General features: G+C 52.7%; 1 protein-coding gene across 7 annotated transcripts in view; it reads right to left on the reverse strand.

Moving 5' to 3' along the window:
• The window catches only part of LOC118770135 (kinesin-like protein KIF21A), a 40901-nt gene that overhangs the window by 17194 nt on the left and 4127 nt on the right, over positions 1-19580 (reverse strand). For 4 of the 7 annotated variants that reach the window (XM_036517598.1, XM_036517600.1, XM_036517596.1 and 1 more), the window contains exons 2-15: positions 10766-10988; positions 9042-9224; positions 8587-8736; positions 8358-8489; positions 7501-7671; positions 6314-6429; positions 6015-6210; positions 4864-5053; positions 4729-4792; positions 4441-4641; positions 3182-3229; positions 917-1001; positions 642-765; positions 257-445 (exon numbers count right to left, since the gene is read on the reverse strand). In XM_036517598.1, the coding sequence (XP_036373491.1) occupies positions 257-445; positions 642-765; positions 917-1001; positions 3182-3229; positions 4441-4641; positions 4729-4792; positions 4864-5053; positions 6015-6210; positions 6314-6429; positions 7501-7671; positions 8358-8489; positions 8587-8736; positions 9042-9224; positions 10766-10988 (2072 nt within the window). The remainder of the gene's footprint in view (positions 1-256; positions 446-641; positions 766-916; positions 1002-3181; positions 3230-4440; positions 4642-4728; positions 4793-4863; positions 5054-6014; positions 6211-6313; positions 6430-7500; positions 7672-8357; positions 8490-8586; positions 8737-9041; positions 9225-10765; positions 10989-19580) is intronic. The other 3 variants (XM_036517597.1, XM_036517602.1, XM_036517599.1) reach the window with 2 other exon arrangements.

Consider the following 19580-nt stretch of genomic DNA (forward strand, 5'->3'; position numbering starts at 1 on the left):
AGGAACATGAGTGACTACACTGAGGCCGTGTGAACAGCTTTAGAGGTCCAGATATAAATAAATAAAGTCAATAAACATCAATAAAGTCAGATTATGTGATAAAAACAGTAAAAATAAATACCACTTCTGTAAAAGAAAATGAAAAGATAGCCTTGAGTGTGTAGTATTCCCTGTGCTGTTCACAGCCCTGCTTCTGTGCACACTGAGTGGGACGGAGGCAGAGATGCGCGCAGCGCCCCCTGCTGACGCGCCGTACCCATGCTCTGCAGCACGCGGTCTCTCTCCAGCTGCGTGTCGCGGATCTTGCTCTGCAGCATCATCAGCTTCTGCTCGTACTGCTGCTTGAGCGTGTGCAGCCGGCGCTGACTGTTCTCCAGCTCGTCGATCAGCTTCTGCTTGATGGCGATCTCGCAGGTGATGTTGGCCAGGTCCGCCTGGAAGTTCTCTGCCACGCAAAGACAGGAGAGTGAGCCGCAACAGCAGCGATCTGTCATGCCTCAGAGTGCCGTGTGGGTTCGGGGTGTAGGGTTCGGGGTGTAGGGTTCGGGGTGTAGGGTTCGGGGTGTAGGGTTCGGGGTGTAGCGTTCGGGGTGTAGCGTTCGGGGTGTAAAGTGCGGTTCTGCTCAGGCAGGAGATGTTACCTTTCTCATCCAGCTCAGAGTCAGAGTCGTCCGAGCTTTCCTCTGCCTCCCCCTCCATCTCCTCCTCCTCTTCCTCGTCATCTTCTTCCTCTCCATCCTCATGGTCACTTCCCTCTTGTACATCCTGCGGACATCACACACACACACGCAAAAGCACACATACACACATACACACATACGCACACGCACATGCACACCACTGGTGAGTCAGGGATCCAGGGGCTCTACTCTGTACAGACCTTGTGTTTATAACAGGGACATGGAATAAGGAGTACCATCTCTGCTTCCTCGTTGGCTCTGTCAGACTCTTTCTCTGCCCCCTTCTCCAGCTCATTGTGGGCAACATCCTCCTTGATGGCACTAAGAGACAGACAGCAGAGTGAGACCATCCGTCCTGCTACTGCTTTACCGCTATTATTGCTAATGCTACTGCTACTACTGCGACTGCTTCTGTTACTGCTACTACTGCTAATGCTACTGCGACTGCTTCTGTTACTGCTACTATTGCTAATGCTAAAGCGACTGCTTCTGTTACTGCTACTATTGCTAATGCTACTGCTTCTGTTACCGCTACTATTACTAATGCTACTGATACTGCTTCTGTTACTGCTACTATTGCTAATGCTACTGCTTCTGTTACCGCTACTATTGCTAATGCTACTGCTTCTGTTACCGCTACTATTGCTAATGCTAATGCTGTTGCTTCTGTTACCGCTACTATTGCTAATGCTACTGCTACTGCTACTAATACTGCCGCATCTGCTACTACTGCTACTGCTAATACTTGTCTAATTTCGCAGACTAAACTACTTCCTTTTGCCTTATGAATGAATAATTAATATAATCATCTAGTCACACTTCACACTTCAATGTCAGATACATTCTACCTGCTGCAAAATACAAAGTGTGTTGTGCAGCACATCTCTTTATTGTGCACAGTAAAGTGACAGTGACAGGCTCATTGGTCATGCTGCAACCCTGTGGTGTATTAACCAGTGTTGTGCATGAACGCGTTAAAAGAGCGCGTTCATTTTTTCGGTGAACGGTGAACTTGAACGTATCCGTTTGCTAAAGAACGTGAACTCGAGCTCGTTCAGGTTTGCGTGAGATTCGGAATCCTTGGGTATGTTAAAGTCAGAGGTGGACACCCCAGATTCAGAAAGAAAAAGTCCTGCCACATAATTGTTCTAGCCATTCATCAGCTGAATTTAATTAGCACAACTCTTCAGCCAGGTAGAGAAGCTAATTAGTGAAATCACCTTGTTTAGTGAATGGCTAGAACAAATACGTGGCAGGACTTTTACTTTCTGAAGCCGGGGTGTCCACCTCTGGTTAAAGTTACTGCTTGATGAATAAATACGGACAGCATTATTCCATACTTGAGACGTTTTATTAGTGCAACTCATCAGATAGTCAGCTCGATAGCTCGCCCAACTGCCCATATTCTGCGTAACAATCACTGCGCATGTAGACATACACATAAAATAGTCCCTGGAGCAGCTCATTTAAAAAATGGAAGAAATGAACTGGGACTGTGAACTTGTTCAAAATTCCAAATTGTGAACTATGAACGTGAACTTGTTCATTTTAATCTGTGTGAACTGAACTTTGAGCTAGCTCTTGTGAAGTGTGAACTTGCACAACACTGGTATTAACAGTATGCAAAACACAGCAACACCCGCAACGTAAAGACAATAGCCAACAGCAGCACATAAGCAGCAGCACAGCAAATTCATTCAGAAGAGAAATCAGCAAAAAGCACAAATCAGACATGATGGTTGCTGTAATCAGCCTGGATATTAGTGAATGATTGAGGGACACTGCAGGGGTGTGAGAGGAGTGTAATGGTAGCATTTACACAAACTGAAAAAAACAGGAAAGCAAAAGAAAAGGAGGGTAGTTACCAGACCACATTCATAAAACCCACACCTCCAGGCAAGAATCTGTCCGTTCTGAGCAGCGGCAACAAGCAAGACAAGTGGGCTGCAGAACTGAGCACACTCAGGTGCACACGTCAAGGTTACAAATGTTTTATCTGCTTAATTCCTGTGTTTGACACTAAGCTGAAGACTGTAATGTCGGGACCCACTGCTTCTCAGGGACACATAATGTCAGTAAATCCAAACTGGAGATGTTTCCTGTCTGTCTTTTATCAGCTGCTTTCCCCAAGAACAGACGGGTCTGGCCACCCTCCACTGAGAGCACCACAGGCAGAGACACAGTGTGACAGGGTCTCAGCCTCTCAGTCTCTGATAGGGTACAGCGGGTAGGGGCGGGACCCCGAGCCTAAATCTGACAGGGTACAGATGACAACGGCAGGAAAGGGTAGGGGTGGGACATTGAGTCCATGCCTGATTAGAGTTCAGAGGGTGGGGTGGGGCGTTGAGCCAATCTCTGACTGGTACCAGTCTCTGATCAGGGTGGGGCAATGGGGACAACTCAGGTTCGAGGAGCTGACAGTGGGCTTTCCTACAGGTGTGGCAGCTACCTTTGGAAGTCAGAGCTGAATTAGAAAAGCAAAGCGGAGCGAGCGATCAAACCTGTCGTCCTCCACCTCCTCCTGCCGACTCTCCTCCAGCATCTGCAGCCTTCGGGGAGGAGCAAAGCACAGAGCAGGGAGGCAGGAAGGAAGAAGAGATCAACGAGAGACAGAGCGAAACGCACACGGACACGCTGAAGCGCCTGCGGCTTTACCGACCGGGAAGCATGCAGCACACCACAGCCCCAAAGAGGAAGGACCCACAGCCACAACCACACAGCGCGCCGCTAACCTCCCTCACAGCGCCGCTAACCTCCCACACAGCACCGCTAACCTCCCGCACAGCGCCGCTAACCTCCCACACAGTGCCGCTAACCTCCCACACAGCTCCGCTAACTTCCCTCACAGCACACAGCGTGCCGCTAACCTCCCTCACAGTGCCGCTAACCTCCCACACAGTGCCGCTAACCTCCCACACAGCACACACAGCAAACACCACCACATTGTCATTCTGCACAATGACATCAGCTTAGAAAACCAGCTTTGAATTTCACTGAAAAATCCGTGCAACCCTTACAGCCCAAGAGCTGGGCCCGTGAGAAACCTTTAAAGTTCCAATGCAGTTTAGCAGCTAATTCACTTGAAATACAGTTCATGCCCACTGCAGAAACCCTCAGCCGCGAAAGAGGCATGGCTATGACGTGACCTGCCCAATCACAGGCAGGCAGCGACACACCTCACCTGTCAGTGGCATTCCAGACACACCCACACTCACAATTCATTTAGGAAAACATCTGCAGTCTTTCCCAAATGTGATCACTGAGCATTGTAAGCCCCCAGTGACACCACAGAAACGGTGCTCTCTCTTTTTAAACAAATCAAAGGATCTGTGCGCTACACCCACTGTGCGCTACACCCCACTGTGCGCTACACCCCACTGTGCGCTACACCCCACTGTGCGCTACACCCACTGTGCGCTACACCCCACTGTGTACCGCTCTCTCAGAAACAGCAGCATCATCACCAGCATTAAAGTTCTCGGTGTGGGTGCTGGTGTGGCTGCCAAAGGATTTGGTGACTGAACCAGTTTCACAACTTCACAAGATCACATGACTTTGCTTTGATCTGTACACAGGTGGAAATCTCAGGTGGGAAGCAGAAGCCTGTTTGTCTGTACGAGTGAGAGGTCTATCCAACACACACACAAACATACACACAGGCACGTACCAGCGCAGGAGTGACACACACTCTGCTGCTCAACAGGGAGGACTCCCACAGACTTCCCACAGTGCACTGCAGCACACCGCAAGGACAGTTTACCTCTTCTTCTTCTTGCGTTCCTTCCTCTTGAGCTTCTCCAGGTCTTTCTTGGCAAGTTCAATGATGTCGGAGGTCTCCTTCTCGGGAGCGAGGAGGGAGGAGGAGAAGGAGCCTCCCCCATAGAAGGGGGAGCGGCAGGAGGTGCGAGACAGGTTCCTCCTCAGGGTTTCATTCACCGCCTCACTCTCCAGCAGCTTCGCCCTGGAAACCCGAACATCTCTCAGTCATTCCTGTAACGCACTGCAGTGCTGTCCACAGCCCTGTCGCAGCGAGAGGACATTCTCATACCTTAGTTCTTCGATTTCCTTGATGTAGTTCTGAATCATGTTCCCAATCTCCTCGTTCCCCTCACCTGGAAGAGAGTGTGTCAGTCAGCAGGTGTCACACAGAGCAGCGCTCTGCACACCGAGCGTAGCTCCGCACCTGCCCGGGCGATGGCCTGGCTGGCCTGCTCGCTCAGCAGCTGCGTGAGGCGAGCGCGCTGGGCGTCGATGGTCTCCTGCATGGCCTTCACGCGCACGCGCAGGTTGTTGTTCTCCGTCTGCAGCATGCTGTTCTCGTGGAACATGTCGCTGATGCTCTCCACGCCATCCTCCCCCACCATGCGCTTGCCCTGTGCACACAGACACCCGGCGGCATCAGAGCTACAGCGAATCCCCGCCTCTCTCCCCACCTCTCTCCCCTCTCTCCCCCCTCCTCCCCTCTCCCCCCTCCCCACCTCTCTCCCCGCCTCTCTCCCCCTCCTCCCCTCTCCCCCCTCCCCACCTCTCTCCCCACCTCTCTCCCCCTCCTCCCCCTCTCCCCCCTCCCCACCTCTCTCCCCGCCTCTCTCCCCCCCTCTCCTCCCCGCCTCTCTCCCCCTCTCCTCCCCGCCTCTCTCCCCCTCCTCTCTCCCCCTCCTCCCCTCTCCCCCCCTCCCCACATCTCTCCCCCTCCTCTCCTCCCCCCTCCCTGCCTCTCTCCCCCTCCTCTCCTCCCCCCTCCCCGCCTCCCTGCCTCTCTCCCCCCTCCTCCCCTCTCCCCCCTCCCCACTTCTTGCCCCGCCTCTCTCCCCCTCCTCCCCTCTCCCCCCTCCCCACTTCTTGCCCCGCCTCTCTCCCCCTCCTCCCCTCTCCCCCCTCCCCACCTCTCTCCCCACCTCTCTCCCCCTCCTCTCCTCCCCTCTCCTCCCCGCCTCTCTCCCCCTCTCCTCCCCGCCTCTCTCCCCCTCCTCTCCTCCCCTCTCCTCCCCGCCTCTCTCCCCCTCTCCTCCCCGCCTCTCTCCCCCTCTCCTCCCCGCCTCTCTCCCCCGCCTCTCTCCCCCTCCCCCCTCCCCACCTCTCTCCCCCTCCTCTCCTCCCCCCTCCCTGCCTCTCTCCCCCTCCTCTCCTCCCCCCTCCCCGCCTCCCTGCCTCTCTCCCCCCTCCTCCCCTCTCCCCCCTCCCCGCCTCTCTCCCCCTCCTCCCCTCTCCCCCCTCCCCACCTCTTGCCCCGCCTCTCTCCCCCTCCTCTCCTCCCCCCTCCCCGCCTCTCTCTTGCTCCTCTCCTTTTCTCTCTGGCAGTGCTGATGTAAGCGTTACTCTCCCCCCCCTCACCGTTTTATACTCCATCAGCTCCATCTGCAGCCGGGCGATCTCGGTCCGCAGGGCGCTGATCTGCTGGCTGGCCTTGTCCTGGTTCACCATCACCCGGTTCTTGATGTTTCGGGCCCGGTTGGCGTACTTGAGTGTGTTCAGGGTCTCCATGAAGTCCCGGTCGGACGGGCTGATGCAGGCGATCATCACTGTTTGACTGAGGGGAAGCGGGATCTGTTACTCAGCAGGGAGAGCCAGTAAACTCTATCCCCCATAATCCATCTCTTCCAGAATCTCTTCAGGAGCGTGGCGGTACAGACCTGTTTCCGCCCAGAGAGTCCTGCAGGAGGCGTGTGAGTTTGGAGTCGCGGTATGGCACGTGTGTCGCCCGCTTGCTCCTGTCTCCCAGAGCGCTGATGACGTTCCCCAGAGCCAGCTGCAGGACGGGACACCCCGTTAGCACCACCAACCCCCACACCGCTGTGAGTGTTTGTCCCCCTCTCCCTCTCCTCTTCAGTGATTGGGCAACTCCTGCTGTTTCATTTTTGTTTTACTGTTGTCTTTGTCGTTGAGTGCTTTACTGTTTGGCTACTGCATGAGTGATAGAGTTTTTGGAATTTGTGGGGGTGCGGTGTGTTTCGGGGCTCCGGGACTGGTCTTAGTTTGATGTAGGATTATTCAAACACCGATTCAAATTAAATCCAATTAAAATGTATCGTCTTTCCTCAAACACTTCATCTACATTATGCTGGAAATTATCTAACACTTTCAAAAATGCCCACTAGGTGGCTCTGGTCAGCAGGTTTTTCCTGACTGAGGCAGCAGGTGAGTCGTTGGCTGCTTTTGAGGAATGAGGGATGTGATGGCATTAGGATGCCATCATTAGAGCACAGACAGTATGTGTTATAAACGGCAGACCCAGGAGCACTGAGCACATACACACTGCATGCACTCCCACACACTGCATGCACTCCCGCATACTGCATGCACTCCCACACACTGCATGCACTCCCACACACTGCATGCACTCCCGCACACTGCATGCACTCCTGCTGCAGTAACACTGCACACTGCATGCACTCCCACACACTGCATGCACTCCCGCACACTGCATGCACTCCCGCACACTGCATGCACTCCCACACACTGCATGCACTCCCGCACACTGCATGCACTCCCACACACTGCATGCACTCCCGCTGCAGTAACACTGCACACTGCATGCACTCCCACACACTGCATGCACTCCTGCTGCAGTAACACTGCACACTGCATGCACTCCTGCTGCAGTAACACTGGCCACAGCTCCATGAAACACCCGCTTGCCTCTTTCTAACCAGTTCAATGCACTGCTGTGTTTTTTACTAATACCTGACCTGCCCTGAGCCCAAAGGCCTAACTGCCCTGTCCGCCCCGGCCTGCCCCGCCCCGCCCCCCAGCACTGCATCACACCAAGCCTGAGACAGGTATCGGACCCCGCAGCCAGGTGTCTGTGGGACGGACGCACCAGCCCGCAGTTGATGGAGATGCCCTCTTTGGCGCGGTCCCCGGTCGCTCCGGTCCTCTTCAGCCTCTCAGACCCGGCCAGGTCCACAAAGTGGAACTTGGCGGTCAGCGTCTCGAACTCATTCATTTCGGACGAGCCGTCAGCCACCCTGTTGTCCAACTGGCCGTCCTGCTGCACAGCGAGAGGGGAAGACGACTGCAGTCACTGGCTGTGCGGGAGCAGCGAGTGGCTGAGCGTGTGCTGTAGGTGTGCTGTAGGGGGCGCTGTAGGGGGCGCTGTAGGTGTGCTGTAGGGGGCGCTGTAGGTGTGCTGTAGGTGTGCTGTAGGGGGTGCTGTAGGTGTGGTGTAGGTGTGCTGTAGGGGGTGCTGTAGGTGTGCTGTAGGGGGCGCTGTAGGTGTGCTGTAGGTGTGCTGTAGGGCGCGCTGTAGGGGGCGCTGTAGGTGTGCTATAGGTGTGCTGTAGGGGGCGCTGTAGGTGTGCTGTAGGGGGTGCTGTAGGTGTGCTGTAGGGGGCGCTGTAGGGGGTGCTGTAGGGGGTGCTGTAGGTGTGCTGTAGGTGTGCTGTAGGTGTGCTGTAGGGCGCGCTGTAGGGGGCGCTGTAGGTGTGCTGTAGGTGCACTGTAGGTGTGCTGTAGGGGGTGCTGTAGGTGTGCTGTAGGTGCACTGTAGGTGTGCTGTAGGGGGCGCTGTAGGTGTGCTGTAGGTGCACTGTAGGTGTGCTGTAGGGGGTGCTGTAGGGGGCGCTGTAGGTGTGCTGTAGGGGGCGCTGTAGGTGTGCTGTAGGTGCACTGTAGGTGTGCTGTAGGGGGTGCTGTAGGGGGCGCTGTAGGTGTGCTGTAGGGGGCGCTGTAACGCACGTTCTCCAGGCTGCACATGCGCACTTGGCACAGGTGGATGGTGAAGATGGCGTGAGAACGAGAGCTCTGGACGTTCATCTGCGTGCTGGCGGTGGTGCGAGAGAGAGCACCCAGCTTCAGGCACTGCATCATCTGCAGAACACACACACATTACACACACATTCCATACACACACACATTATACACACACATTACACACACTGCTCCATCCCGCCGGTGTGGGACAGACCTCAGCCTCGGAGGTGACGGTGCGTGTTGTCACCCCGACGGTGTAGATGCCGCCGCTGGCGTCCTCGTGGATCCTGATGTGGGATTTCTGCTTGCGGAGCTCGACGTCACGCGTGGAGTCAAACAGGTCCAGCACCTCCTCGTTATACAGCTGCGGCAGAGCACACACACAGCGCTGAGGCTGCAGCCTGGCCAACAGCAGCACAGAGAGCTCACCTGCCCCAGCAGCTCCGGCCAATCGGAGCGTCGCAGCTCATAATCTCTCTCCCTCCCCTGAGGTGCGGAGCTGGGGTCTGACCTGTGATCTGTGGCTGTGTGGTTGAGCTGAACAGCTGTCCACCCGCCCCCCGCTCCCCTAACGCCCCCCACCCTCACTGCGCTCCCCCGACAGCTGAGGTATGCACTTGTGCGGGTTATATCCAAAGGGAGGGGAGAGTGAGGGGGGCGGGGTCATACCTCCAGGAACTGGGCGTTGATTTTGAACTCGGGCGGTGGCCTGCCCTGCTCGCTGGCCGCCCGCTGCCGCTCCTCGATGCCGCGGAACAGATGGCTCACGGCTCGCGGGATGATGCCCAGCTCCTCCTCCGCGATGCTCACATCAAACCCCGTCCCCATGGTGTAAGTCTTCCCCGAGCCCGTCTGCAACACACACACACACACAACTCAATATCCTGCTTGAGCTTACCCGGCTGTTACCTCTTTTACAACCTGCTTAGGGGATTTTTAAATTTGTTTAAATGACCTCTGCACAGATTTGGAAGCTGAAGGACACTGTCCCTGCATGGCACTGCTGACCCTGTGCAGGCTGCCCTCACACTGAGCCCTGCAGAGCACTGACACTGTGCTGCAGAGAGCTCCCGCACACCATGCAGTCCTAACCAGGACTCGTAACCCAAAGGTTGCTGGTTTGATCCCCGCTGGGACACTGCTGCTGTACCCACAGTTGCCTCAGTAAATATCCAGCTGTATAAATGGATAACATTGTAATGAACTGTAACCTATGTAAGTCGCTTTGGATAAAAGCGTCTGCCAAATGAATAAATGTAAATGTAAATGTAACCAATTCCCCAGCTGCTGCGGGTCGAGCCACAGCCCTGCCAGGACAGCAGGCCGCAGAGCCGCACCTGTCTGTCTGCACACACACACACACACTGTTACACACACACACACACACACACACACACACGCACACACACACACTGTTACACACACACACACACACACACACACTGTTACACACACACACACACACACATACACACACACACACACACACTGTTACACACACACACACACACACACACACACACACACATACAGCAGGCCGCAGAGCCGCACCTGTCTGTCTGCATACACACTGTTAAGCGCGTACACACACACACACACACACACACACACACACACACACTGTTACACACACACACACACACACACACAGCAGGCCACAGAGCCGCACCGTCTGTCTGCATATGTAGCAGAGCTGAAGTGATTAGCTCGTGTGAGTCCTGCGTAAAGCCTTAGGTAGCGGGTAGCAGGTAGCCGAGTGGTTGCAGCGGCTACGTCACTCCCCCTGAGACCTGGTTAAGTAGCGTTGTCGCCGACAGGCTAACGGCAATTTGCCTTTAGCTCAACTGGCAACGACGCTAGCTTTAAGGGGTTGGCAGCGAGCAGTAAGAACCTCGGTTCGAAACTCGCTCGCTCGCCGACCCACGTAACATCACATTAAAACACAACGCAAGAGAGCACCCGTTACATTGGTGCCGTGACCCGGATCACTGGCTAAAGCACAGCTTGGCCGCCAGTGGTCGCTGAGGAGTCAGAGGAGGTCAAAGGGGGGTGAGTGTAGCGGAGCTGAAGTGATTAGCTCGTGTGAGTCCTGCGTAAAGCCTTAGGTAGCGGGTAGCAGGTAGCCGAGTGGTTGCAGCGGCTACGTCACTCCCCCTGAGACCTGGTTAAGTAGCGTTGTCGCCGACAGGCTAACGGCAATTTGCCTTTAGCTCAACTGGCAATGACGCTGGCTTTAAGGGGTTGGCAGCGAGCAGTAAGAACCTCAGTTCGAAACTCGCTCGCTCGCCGACCCACGTAACATCACATTAAAACACAACGCAAGAGACCACCCGTTACACATACACACTGTTACACACACGCACACACACACACAGCAGGCCGCAGAGCCACACCTGTCCGTAGGCGAAGACGGTGGCGTTGTAGCCCTCGAAGCAGCCCTCGATCAGTTTCTCCGTGCAGTTGCTGTAGATGGTGTCCTGCTGGGTGTCCATGTCGAACACATAGTCGTAGGTGAAGGCCTTGTCCTTTCCCAGAATCACCTGGGGCTCGTCCGGCGTCATGAAGGTGCAGATGTGACATCCCTCGATCTTCTCACGCGGCAGCTGCGGGCGGATCCTGGGGGGGTGGAGATTACCCAGCATGCTAAGGTCATTCAGCATCGTTCAGCCTGCCACAGCTGCTGGCGAGCTCACTCAGGCAAGAGGGCTGTACCAGCAGAGCAGCTCCCTATCCCAAATCCTCAGGAAACCAGTGATGAATACAAGATGAGGATGTGTGTGTGTGTGTGTGTGTGTGTGTGTGTGTGTGTGTGCGTGCTGCCAGTAGACTCCAGCACTCAGAAACAAAGCAGTCACTGTGTGAGGGCTGGGGGGGATAGCGTCGGGGGGGACAGAGCCGGGAATCGCTGCATAAACACTGACACCTCATGTTTTTCCAGCATATTTTGCTTCAGAGGAGGAGCACAGGAGCGGTTTCCTCATACACACACGCACAACCTCTCTGCCCGTTCCACACAATCCTCCCTCTGTCCTCCCTGCAGCTCCCAAACCAAAGCGCTGGCCGACTAGTCACCTGATAGTGTCTCTCCTACAAGGCCTGCATTGTGGACAGGCACAAAGACCCTGACACTCCGCCTGAGCTACACAGCTGCTATTGTGTCTGACTGACAGCAGACCCCGGCTGCTACAGCTAGCAACCCCCAACATGCACCGCAACCATGAGAGGTAACACACTGCCCATCGGAGAGAGGTAACACACTGCCCATCAGAGAGAGGTAACACACTGCCTATCGGAGAGAGGTAACACACTGCCCATCAGAGAGAGGTAACACACTGCCCATCAGAGAGAGGTAACACACTGCCTATCGGAGAGAGGTAACACACTGCCCATCAGAGAGGTAACACACTGCCCATCGGAGAGGTAACACACTGCCCATCGGAGAGGTAACACACTGCCCATCAGAGAGAGGTAACACACTGCCCATCAGAGAGAGGGAACACACTGCCCATCGGAGAGGTAACACACTGCCCATCGGAGAGGTAACACACTGCCCATCGGAGAGGTAACACACTGCCCATCAGAGAGAGGGAACACACTGCCCATCGGAGAGGTAACACACTGCCCATCAGAGAGAGGTAACACACTGCCCATCAGAGAGAGGTAACACACTGCCCATCAGAGAGAGGTAACACACTGCCCATCGGAGAGAGGTAACACACTGCCCATCGGAGAGGTAACACACTGCCCATCAGAGAGAGGTAACACACTGCCCATCGGAGAGAGGTAACACACTGCCCATCGGAGAGGTAACACACTGCCCATCAGAGAGAGGTAACACACTGCCCATCGGAGAGGTAACACACTGCCCATCGGAGAGGTAACACACTGCCCATCGGAGAGAGGTAACACACTGCCCATCAGAGAGAGGTAACACACTGCCCATCAGAGAGAGGTAACACACTGCCCATCAGAGAGAGGTAACACACTGCCCATCAGAGAGAGGGAACACACTGCCCATCAGAGAGAGATAACACACTGCCCATCAGAGAGAGGTAACACACTGCCCATCGGAGAGGTAACACACTGCCCATCAGAGAGAGGTAACACACTGCCCATCGGAGAGGTAACACACTGCCCATCAGAGAGAGGTAACACACTGCCCATCGGAGAGGTAACACACTGCCCATCAGAGAGGGAACACACTGCCCATCGGAGAGAGGTAACACACTGCCCATCGGAGAGGTAACACACTGCCCATCAGAGAGAGGTAACACACTGCCCATCAGAGAGAGGTAACACACTGCCCATCGGAGAGGTAACACACTGCCCATCGGAGAGAGGTAACACACTGCCCATCGGAGAGAGGTAACACACTGCCCATCAGAGAGAGGTAACACACTGCCCATCGGAGAGAGGTAACACACTGCCCATCAGAGAGAGGTAACACACTGCCCATCAGAGAGAGGTAACACACTGCCCATCGGAGAGGTAACACACTGCCCATCAGAGAGAGGTAACACACTGCCCATCGGAGAGGTAACACACTGCCCATCAGAGAGAGGTAACACACTGCCCATCAGAGAGAGGTAACACACTGCCCATCGGAGAGGTAACACACTGCCCATCGGAGAGAGGTAACACACTGCCCATCGGAGAGAGGTAACACACTGCCCATCAGAGAGAGGTAACACACTGCCCATCGGAGAGGTAACACACTGCCCATCAGAGAGAGGTAACACACTGCCCATCGGAGAGGTAACACACTGCCCATCAGAGAGAGGTAACACACTGCCCATCGGAGAGGGAACACACTGCCCATCAGAGAGAGGTAACACACTGCCCATCGGAGAGGTAACACACTGCCCATCAGAGAGAGGTAACACACTGCCCATCGGAGAGGTAACACACTGCCCATCGGAGAGAGGTAACACACTGCCCATCGGAGAGAGGTAACACACTGCCCATCAGAGAGGGAACACACTGCCCATCAGAGAGGGAACACACTGCCCATCAGAGAGAGGTAACACACTGCCCATCAGAGAGAGGTAACACACTGCCCATCGGAGAGAGGTAACACACTGCCCATCAGAGAGAGGTAACACACTGCCCATCAGAGAGAGGTAACACACTGCCCATCGGAGAGGTAACACACTGCCCATCAGAGAGAGGTAACACACTGCCCATCGGAGAGGTAACACACTGCCCATCGGAGAGAAGGAGCAATTTGTTGATCTTTTCTATACATAAAGGCTTGATACAATCATCTGCTAAATGAATGTAATGTACTGCACCGTAAGCAATAGGCCCTGCAGAGGCCTGTTTCCCTGCTCTGATCTTACAGCCCATAATATGCTTCTTCCCCAGCACTTTCACTGTTCAGTCCTGCCTTCCTTCCCACCCAGAGGCTCATGAAGCACAAAACATAATTTAATCTCTGCGCAACTCGCCCAGACCTGCAGACCAGACCAAAAACATGGCTAGAGTGCAGTCTACATGGGACATGGGAGCAGAGAACAGACACTCCGCTGCCTGTGAGTGTGGAGTTTTAGTACAGTCTTCCTGTAAGCTCAGTGTGTGTGGAGTTTTAGTAGAGTCTTCCTGTAAGCTCAGTGTGTGTGGAGTTTTAGTAGAGTCTTCCTGTAAGCTCAGTGTGTGTGGAGTTTTAGTACAGTCTTCCTGTAAGCTCAGTGTGTGTGGAGTTTTAGTAGAGTCTTCCTGTAAGCTCAGTGTGTGTGGAGTTTTAGTAGAGTCTTCCTGTAAGCTCAGTGTGTGTGGAGTTTTAGTACAGTCTTCCTGTAAGCTCAGTGTGTGTGGAGTTTTAGTACAGTCTTCCTGTAAGCTCAGTGTGTGTGGAGTTTTAGTAGAGTCTTCCTGTAAGCTCAGTGTGTGTGGAGTTTTAGTAGAGTCTTCCTGTAAGCTCAGTGTGTGTGGAGTTTTAGTAGAGTCTTCCTGTAAGCTCAGTGTGTGTGGAGTTTTAGTAGAGTCTTCCTGTAAGCTCAGTGTGTGTGGAGTTTTAGTAGAGTCTTCCTGTAAGCTCAGTGTGTGTGGAGTTTTAGTAGAGTCTTCCTGTAAGCTCAGTGAGTGTGGAGTTTTAGTAGAGTCTTCCTGTAAGCTCAGTGTGTGTGGAGTTTTAGTACAGTCTTCCTGTAAGCTCAGTGTGTGTGGAGTTTTAGTACAGTCTTCCTGTAAGCTCAGTGTGTGTGGAGTTTTAGTAGAGTCTTCCTGTAAGCTCAGTGTGTGTGGAGTTTTAGTAGAGTCTTCCTGTAAGCTCAGTGTGTGTGGAGTTTTAGTACAGTCTTCCTGTAAGCTCAGTGTGTGTGGAGTTTTAGTAGAGTCTTCCTGTAAGCTCAGTGTGTGTGGAGTTTTAGTAGAGTCTTCCTGTAAGCTCAGTGTGTGTGGAGTTTTAGTAGAGTCTTCCTGTAAGCTCAGTGTGTGTGGAGTTTTAGTAGAGTCTTCCTGTAAGCTCTGTGTGTGTGTGGAGTTTTAGTAGAGTCTTCCTGTAAACTCAGTGCGTGTGGAGTTTTAGTAGAGTCTTCCTGTAAGCTCAGTGTGTGTGGAGTTTTAGTAGAGTCTTCCTGTAAGCTCTGTGTGTGTGGAGTTTTAGTAGAGTCTTCCTGTAAGCTCAGTGTGTGTGGAGTTTTAGTAGAGTCTTCCTGTAAGCTCAGTGTGTGTGGAGTTTTAGTAGAGTCTTCCTGTAAACTCAGTGCGTGTGGAGCTATAATACAACTGCTGTTAGATCCTCACAATCTTACACGACAGCTTGGATTAACCCCTGGCTGCTCCTCTCGTCACTGTACACAGATCTCCCCCATTACATGCAGCAAGCGCGCAGGTTTGGTCTCAACGTTGGTGGGGACACAAAAACCGAGAGCACATCAGAATGATCTAATATGACTTCACTCCAAAGATAACGTGTTCACTCAAATATCGGTAGGGAGTCATGTCCCTACCGTCCATATGCAAACCTACGCCCTTGCTCTGCAGTACTGGAAACGAGCAGGACAGCACCCTAACCTGGCCGGGACAGCACCCTAACCTGGCCGGAACAGCACCCTAACCTGGCCGGGACAGCACCCTAACCTGGCCGGGACAGCACCCTAACCTGGCCGGGACAGCACCCTAACCTGGCCGGAATAGAACAGTCTTCACTGTAACTCTTATTAAAAGCAAACAGCTTTCAGAGGGATTCAAATGGGGTCACTCTATTGCAGCATAAGATCATTACAATGATGTATTCTGAAACTTAACGACAGTATAGTCTGTAACAAGTGAAATAAAATTAGCTGGAAATTAAAACAATCCATAACAAACGAGAGGCTCTATCCTGGTACAGCTGCTAGCAGACGCTCAGTCACTGAGCAGCACAGGAGAATCACTCTCTGACGTCAAACGACAGCAGACAGTCCCAATAAAACATCTGTGCTGTGATTGTGCTGTAGACGGCCTGTTCACCATGCTACCAAATGATCTTCTAATAATCTAATAATCAGAATGTACATTACACAATGACTTTCTGCAAAATAAGACTTCAGATGGAATTAAATGTCTGGTGTTATGTTAAAGCTACATCAGAAAGTGTACCAAACCACAGAGAAAACAGATATGTGTACAGATAAAGTCTATGAATGCCTCTTACTGCTCTATGCTTCTGAACCATTGCATTGCAGGGGGTTTAATGAGCAGCTGAGCAGGACACTGGCTGGGGCAGCTTACACAGTGAGGGGCTGAGAGAGAGGCAGCCTGCAGGCCTCTGCGTCACTGCTGCCACAGGGGAGGGACACCAGGCTGAGCGACTTCCTCACAACACCTCCCCTCCCTGTGTCACCACCACTTCCTGTGGAAAAGCATCACTGTTTCCTGGCATCACAGACAGTCCTCCAAACACATGCCCCGCCCCCACTCCTCAAACCCCACCCACTGCAGCTCAGAGCCCCTCCCACATCACACTTTACACAGCACAGCTTCCAATGGCGGCAGAAGAGACCATCACACACACACACGCCCTTCAGATAAATCTGCCTCCCTCGCAAAACCCCCTTAGCACAGATTTGGAAACACTCCCACTGCCCTCCTGCTCCTCCTGCAGACAGGAGCTGCCTCTGTGCCTCTCACCCCATTCACAGAGCGCTGGCTCCCCCCCCGTGCCGGCCGTACTCTCTCTCTCACACCCAGCTGTCCCCCTGCACTGTCCCGCTGTGGGGACCCGAGGCCTGGGCCGGGACACACACTGCCCCCTTCTCTGCACACGCTTCTGCTCATGAATGCACACTCTGTTGCTGCAGCACGGATCAACTGTGCAAGCTCTGTCCAACTTCGATACATCTGTGCATGTGTGTGTGTGTGTGTGTGTGTGTGCGTGCGTGTGTGTGTGTGTGTGTGTGCACGCGCGCATATGTGTGTGTGTGTGTGTGCACGCGCGCACGTGTGTGTGTGTGGGCGGAGCAGCAGCCTAAATTTAGTGAGGGCTATAATGTGGATGCGTGTCAGTGTGGTGCTGGTGTAGACTGGCCCTCTGTCTGTGTGGCCGCTCCATTCTGCTCAGCAGGCACAGCTGATCACCACTTTCACCCCAACACAGACAGAAACATGCTCAGCACACCTGCCAACATCACGAAGACAGAGGAGGCTGGCAGGGCTGCCATTCTGTCTCTGCTGAAATCTCCTTCGTTATAAACATGAAGTGGGATATTCTGTTTCCCATGAGTCCCTATCAAACCTGCCGTATTATTGTATAGAGAACAAACCTTCAGGTGAAGAATGGCATATTCTTTCATCACTGAAATATATCATCACTGATGTGAACACAGCAGAGACACATCTGCTCAAAGTAACAATGAGGTGAGAGGAATTGTGGGACATTTAAAGACTCCCATATTCAGCTCCTGCTGCTGCAGAACGAGGCAGCTTCTCTGCCAGCCTCAAAGCCCCAGAGCTGCTGCAGACCTGCTCATATTCGCATCAGCAGATGACATGAGTTTGCGCACGCACACACACACACACACACACACACGTATGCAGATGCTCTCTATCTCTGTATTTCAGAACATGAAAAGACAGGCTATGTTTTTAATTTGAGAGTATTTGATGTACTGCCTACAGACTGCCTATGAATAATCTGATGAAGAAACCTTGCTGAAAATAATAAATCATTTCAAACCCTTCTTTTGAACTACAAATACAGTATGAAACAGTGTGAAGAGATGGGATTAGACAAACAGGTTCAGACACGCAGTGGCTCACACAAATAACTCCAGTCCTGATTACTCTGCAGCTGGTAAAAGCCTCACACTGTCCTGCTTAAGTGAACAGAAACATCAATCCCCTGTGTTCACAGGTATTTACTGAGTTACCAAGGCTACCCCTCATTTCAGCTGCACAGTAACTACAGGTTGCTATGACTCTCTACAATAAAATGTCATGATATGGAACTTTCTGTGGGGTAAAACCCCCATCAAAGCTACAAATCTGTCACTGTAAAACAGTCACTGTAAAAATACTGCCTCTGTAAGAGCACAGTAATGTAACAGCATTCACATGGCTTGTTCTGCTCTTTGTGTGGGAAATAGTTCTAAATAAAAATGTACAGTATAAGATATGTACTTTATTACAGTATTGATGCTTAACATATAAATAGTTAAAGCTCAAAAGTTTCTCTCAAACACAAAAAGAAAGTTGTGCCAAATCACCAATTTAGGTAGAGAAAGGTAGAGAAATTCAGGTAGTCTTCAGGTAGAGAAAACAAGCTTAACCCACACCGCTGTGTGTGTTGGGGCAGGGGTGTGAGGGACAGGATGGTGTTGGGGCAGGGGTGTGAGGGACAGGACGGTGTTGGGGCAGGGGTGTGAGGGACAGGACGGTGTTGGGGCAGGGGTGTGAGGGACAGGTTGCTGTAGAGACAGGGGTGTGAGGTGTGGGATCAGGGCGGGTCTGAGCGTTCTGCTCCAACAGGGGGGAGGTGTTCCCAAATCCAAGCACATGACACTGTGCACCAATAACCAGAGACATACTAACTGATGCATTCACAAGCATATGAAACAATGTAGATAAAACACATTTCAGTGACAGATCCTACATTTGAGCCCAGTCTAGTGGCAAGGCTGACATGACTGTGCAGCTGACTGATAAAAATGAATCCAGAAGAGCGCCCCCTCCACTCAGAGCTGTGCACTGCAGGGAGCAATGCTGAAGGCACCAGAGCAACACACACACCCCTGATCAGCTCTCTGAACTTTGTGCCTACCTGTTCCTCCCTATGATGTGCCTGTGTGACACAGCTAAGCATTTCATCATGTAATAATACAGAGCACTCTAACACCAATTCATTTATTGTTTCCTTTTTAAAAATGTTCACTAAAAATTTGACAGTAATGTCACACAGTAATCTCGACTGCACCATGACAGAGGACAATCTGCTTTTGGGTTCCCCCTGAGCAGGTCCACGCCGAGCCTCCCAAACAGACTGTAGGAGAGAGTACAGTACTGCGGCAGACACAGCCTCCAGCAGGGACAGCCTACAGCAGAGCACTTCACTTCCACTGCCAGCGCTTCAGAGGAAGATGAAGGGGAAAGAGAAACACTGCACATAGGCGGGGTGTACACAGCCGGTTGCTATATAATTACTCCCAATTTGCTTTGCATGGAGCACTTGCTTTCTAAGCACAATGTGACCACAGTAGGTGGGTCTCCATTCTGTGCCTTAATCCCCTAAATATGAGCACATGTGTCTGTGTTAGAGGTTATTCTGGAGAGAAAGCCCAGAGGTCTCCTCTAAACCACGAGTGTGCACACATTCACAGCAGCCCAAGGTTATTTCAGTCTAAGTGCAGGCTACAGTCAGAGCAAAACCCAGCTCACAGCTGACCAACACCATGTTTGATCTGACAAATCTGCAACAGCCTCACGCTTGTTTAAAAAACTACAATTCTGGTATAGGTTAGGAGTACATAAAAGCAAAAGAAAAAAATACCCAAAAAATCAAATCAATCCCGTCTGAAAGTTTTATGAGCTTTTGTAAAGATGTTGATGAGTTCTGGCCTCCTGTAGCAGGATCAGGGAGGGCATCTCGGTCTGAGTCTTTGTTCTGGATGGGTCTGTCACACAGCACAGACGCAGTCTGAGTGTCCTCTGACTCCACCCTTCCCCTGCATGCCAGACTCTTTGTCTCAGAGCACAATGAACACACACACAGTACTCCTGTCTACAGCTCAT

This window comes from Megalops cyprinoides, chromosome 23 (assembly GCF_013368585.1).
Source record: "Megalops cyprinoides isolate fMegCyp1 chromosome 23, fMegCyp1.pri, whole genome shotgun sequence".
Classification (NCBI taxonomy): Eukaryota; Metazoa; Chordata; class Actinopteri; order Elopiformes; family Megalopidae; genus Megalops; species Megalops cyprinoides.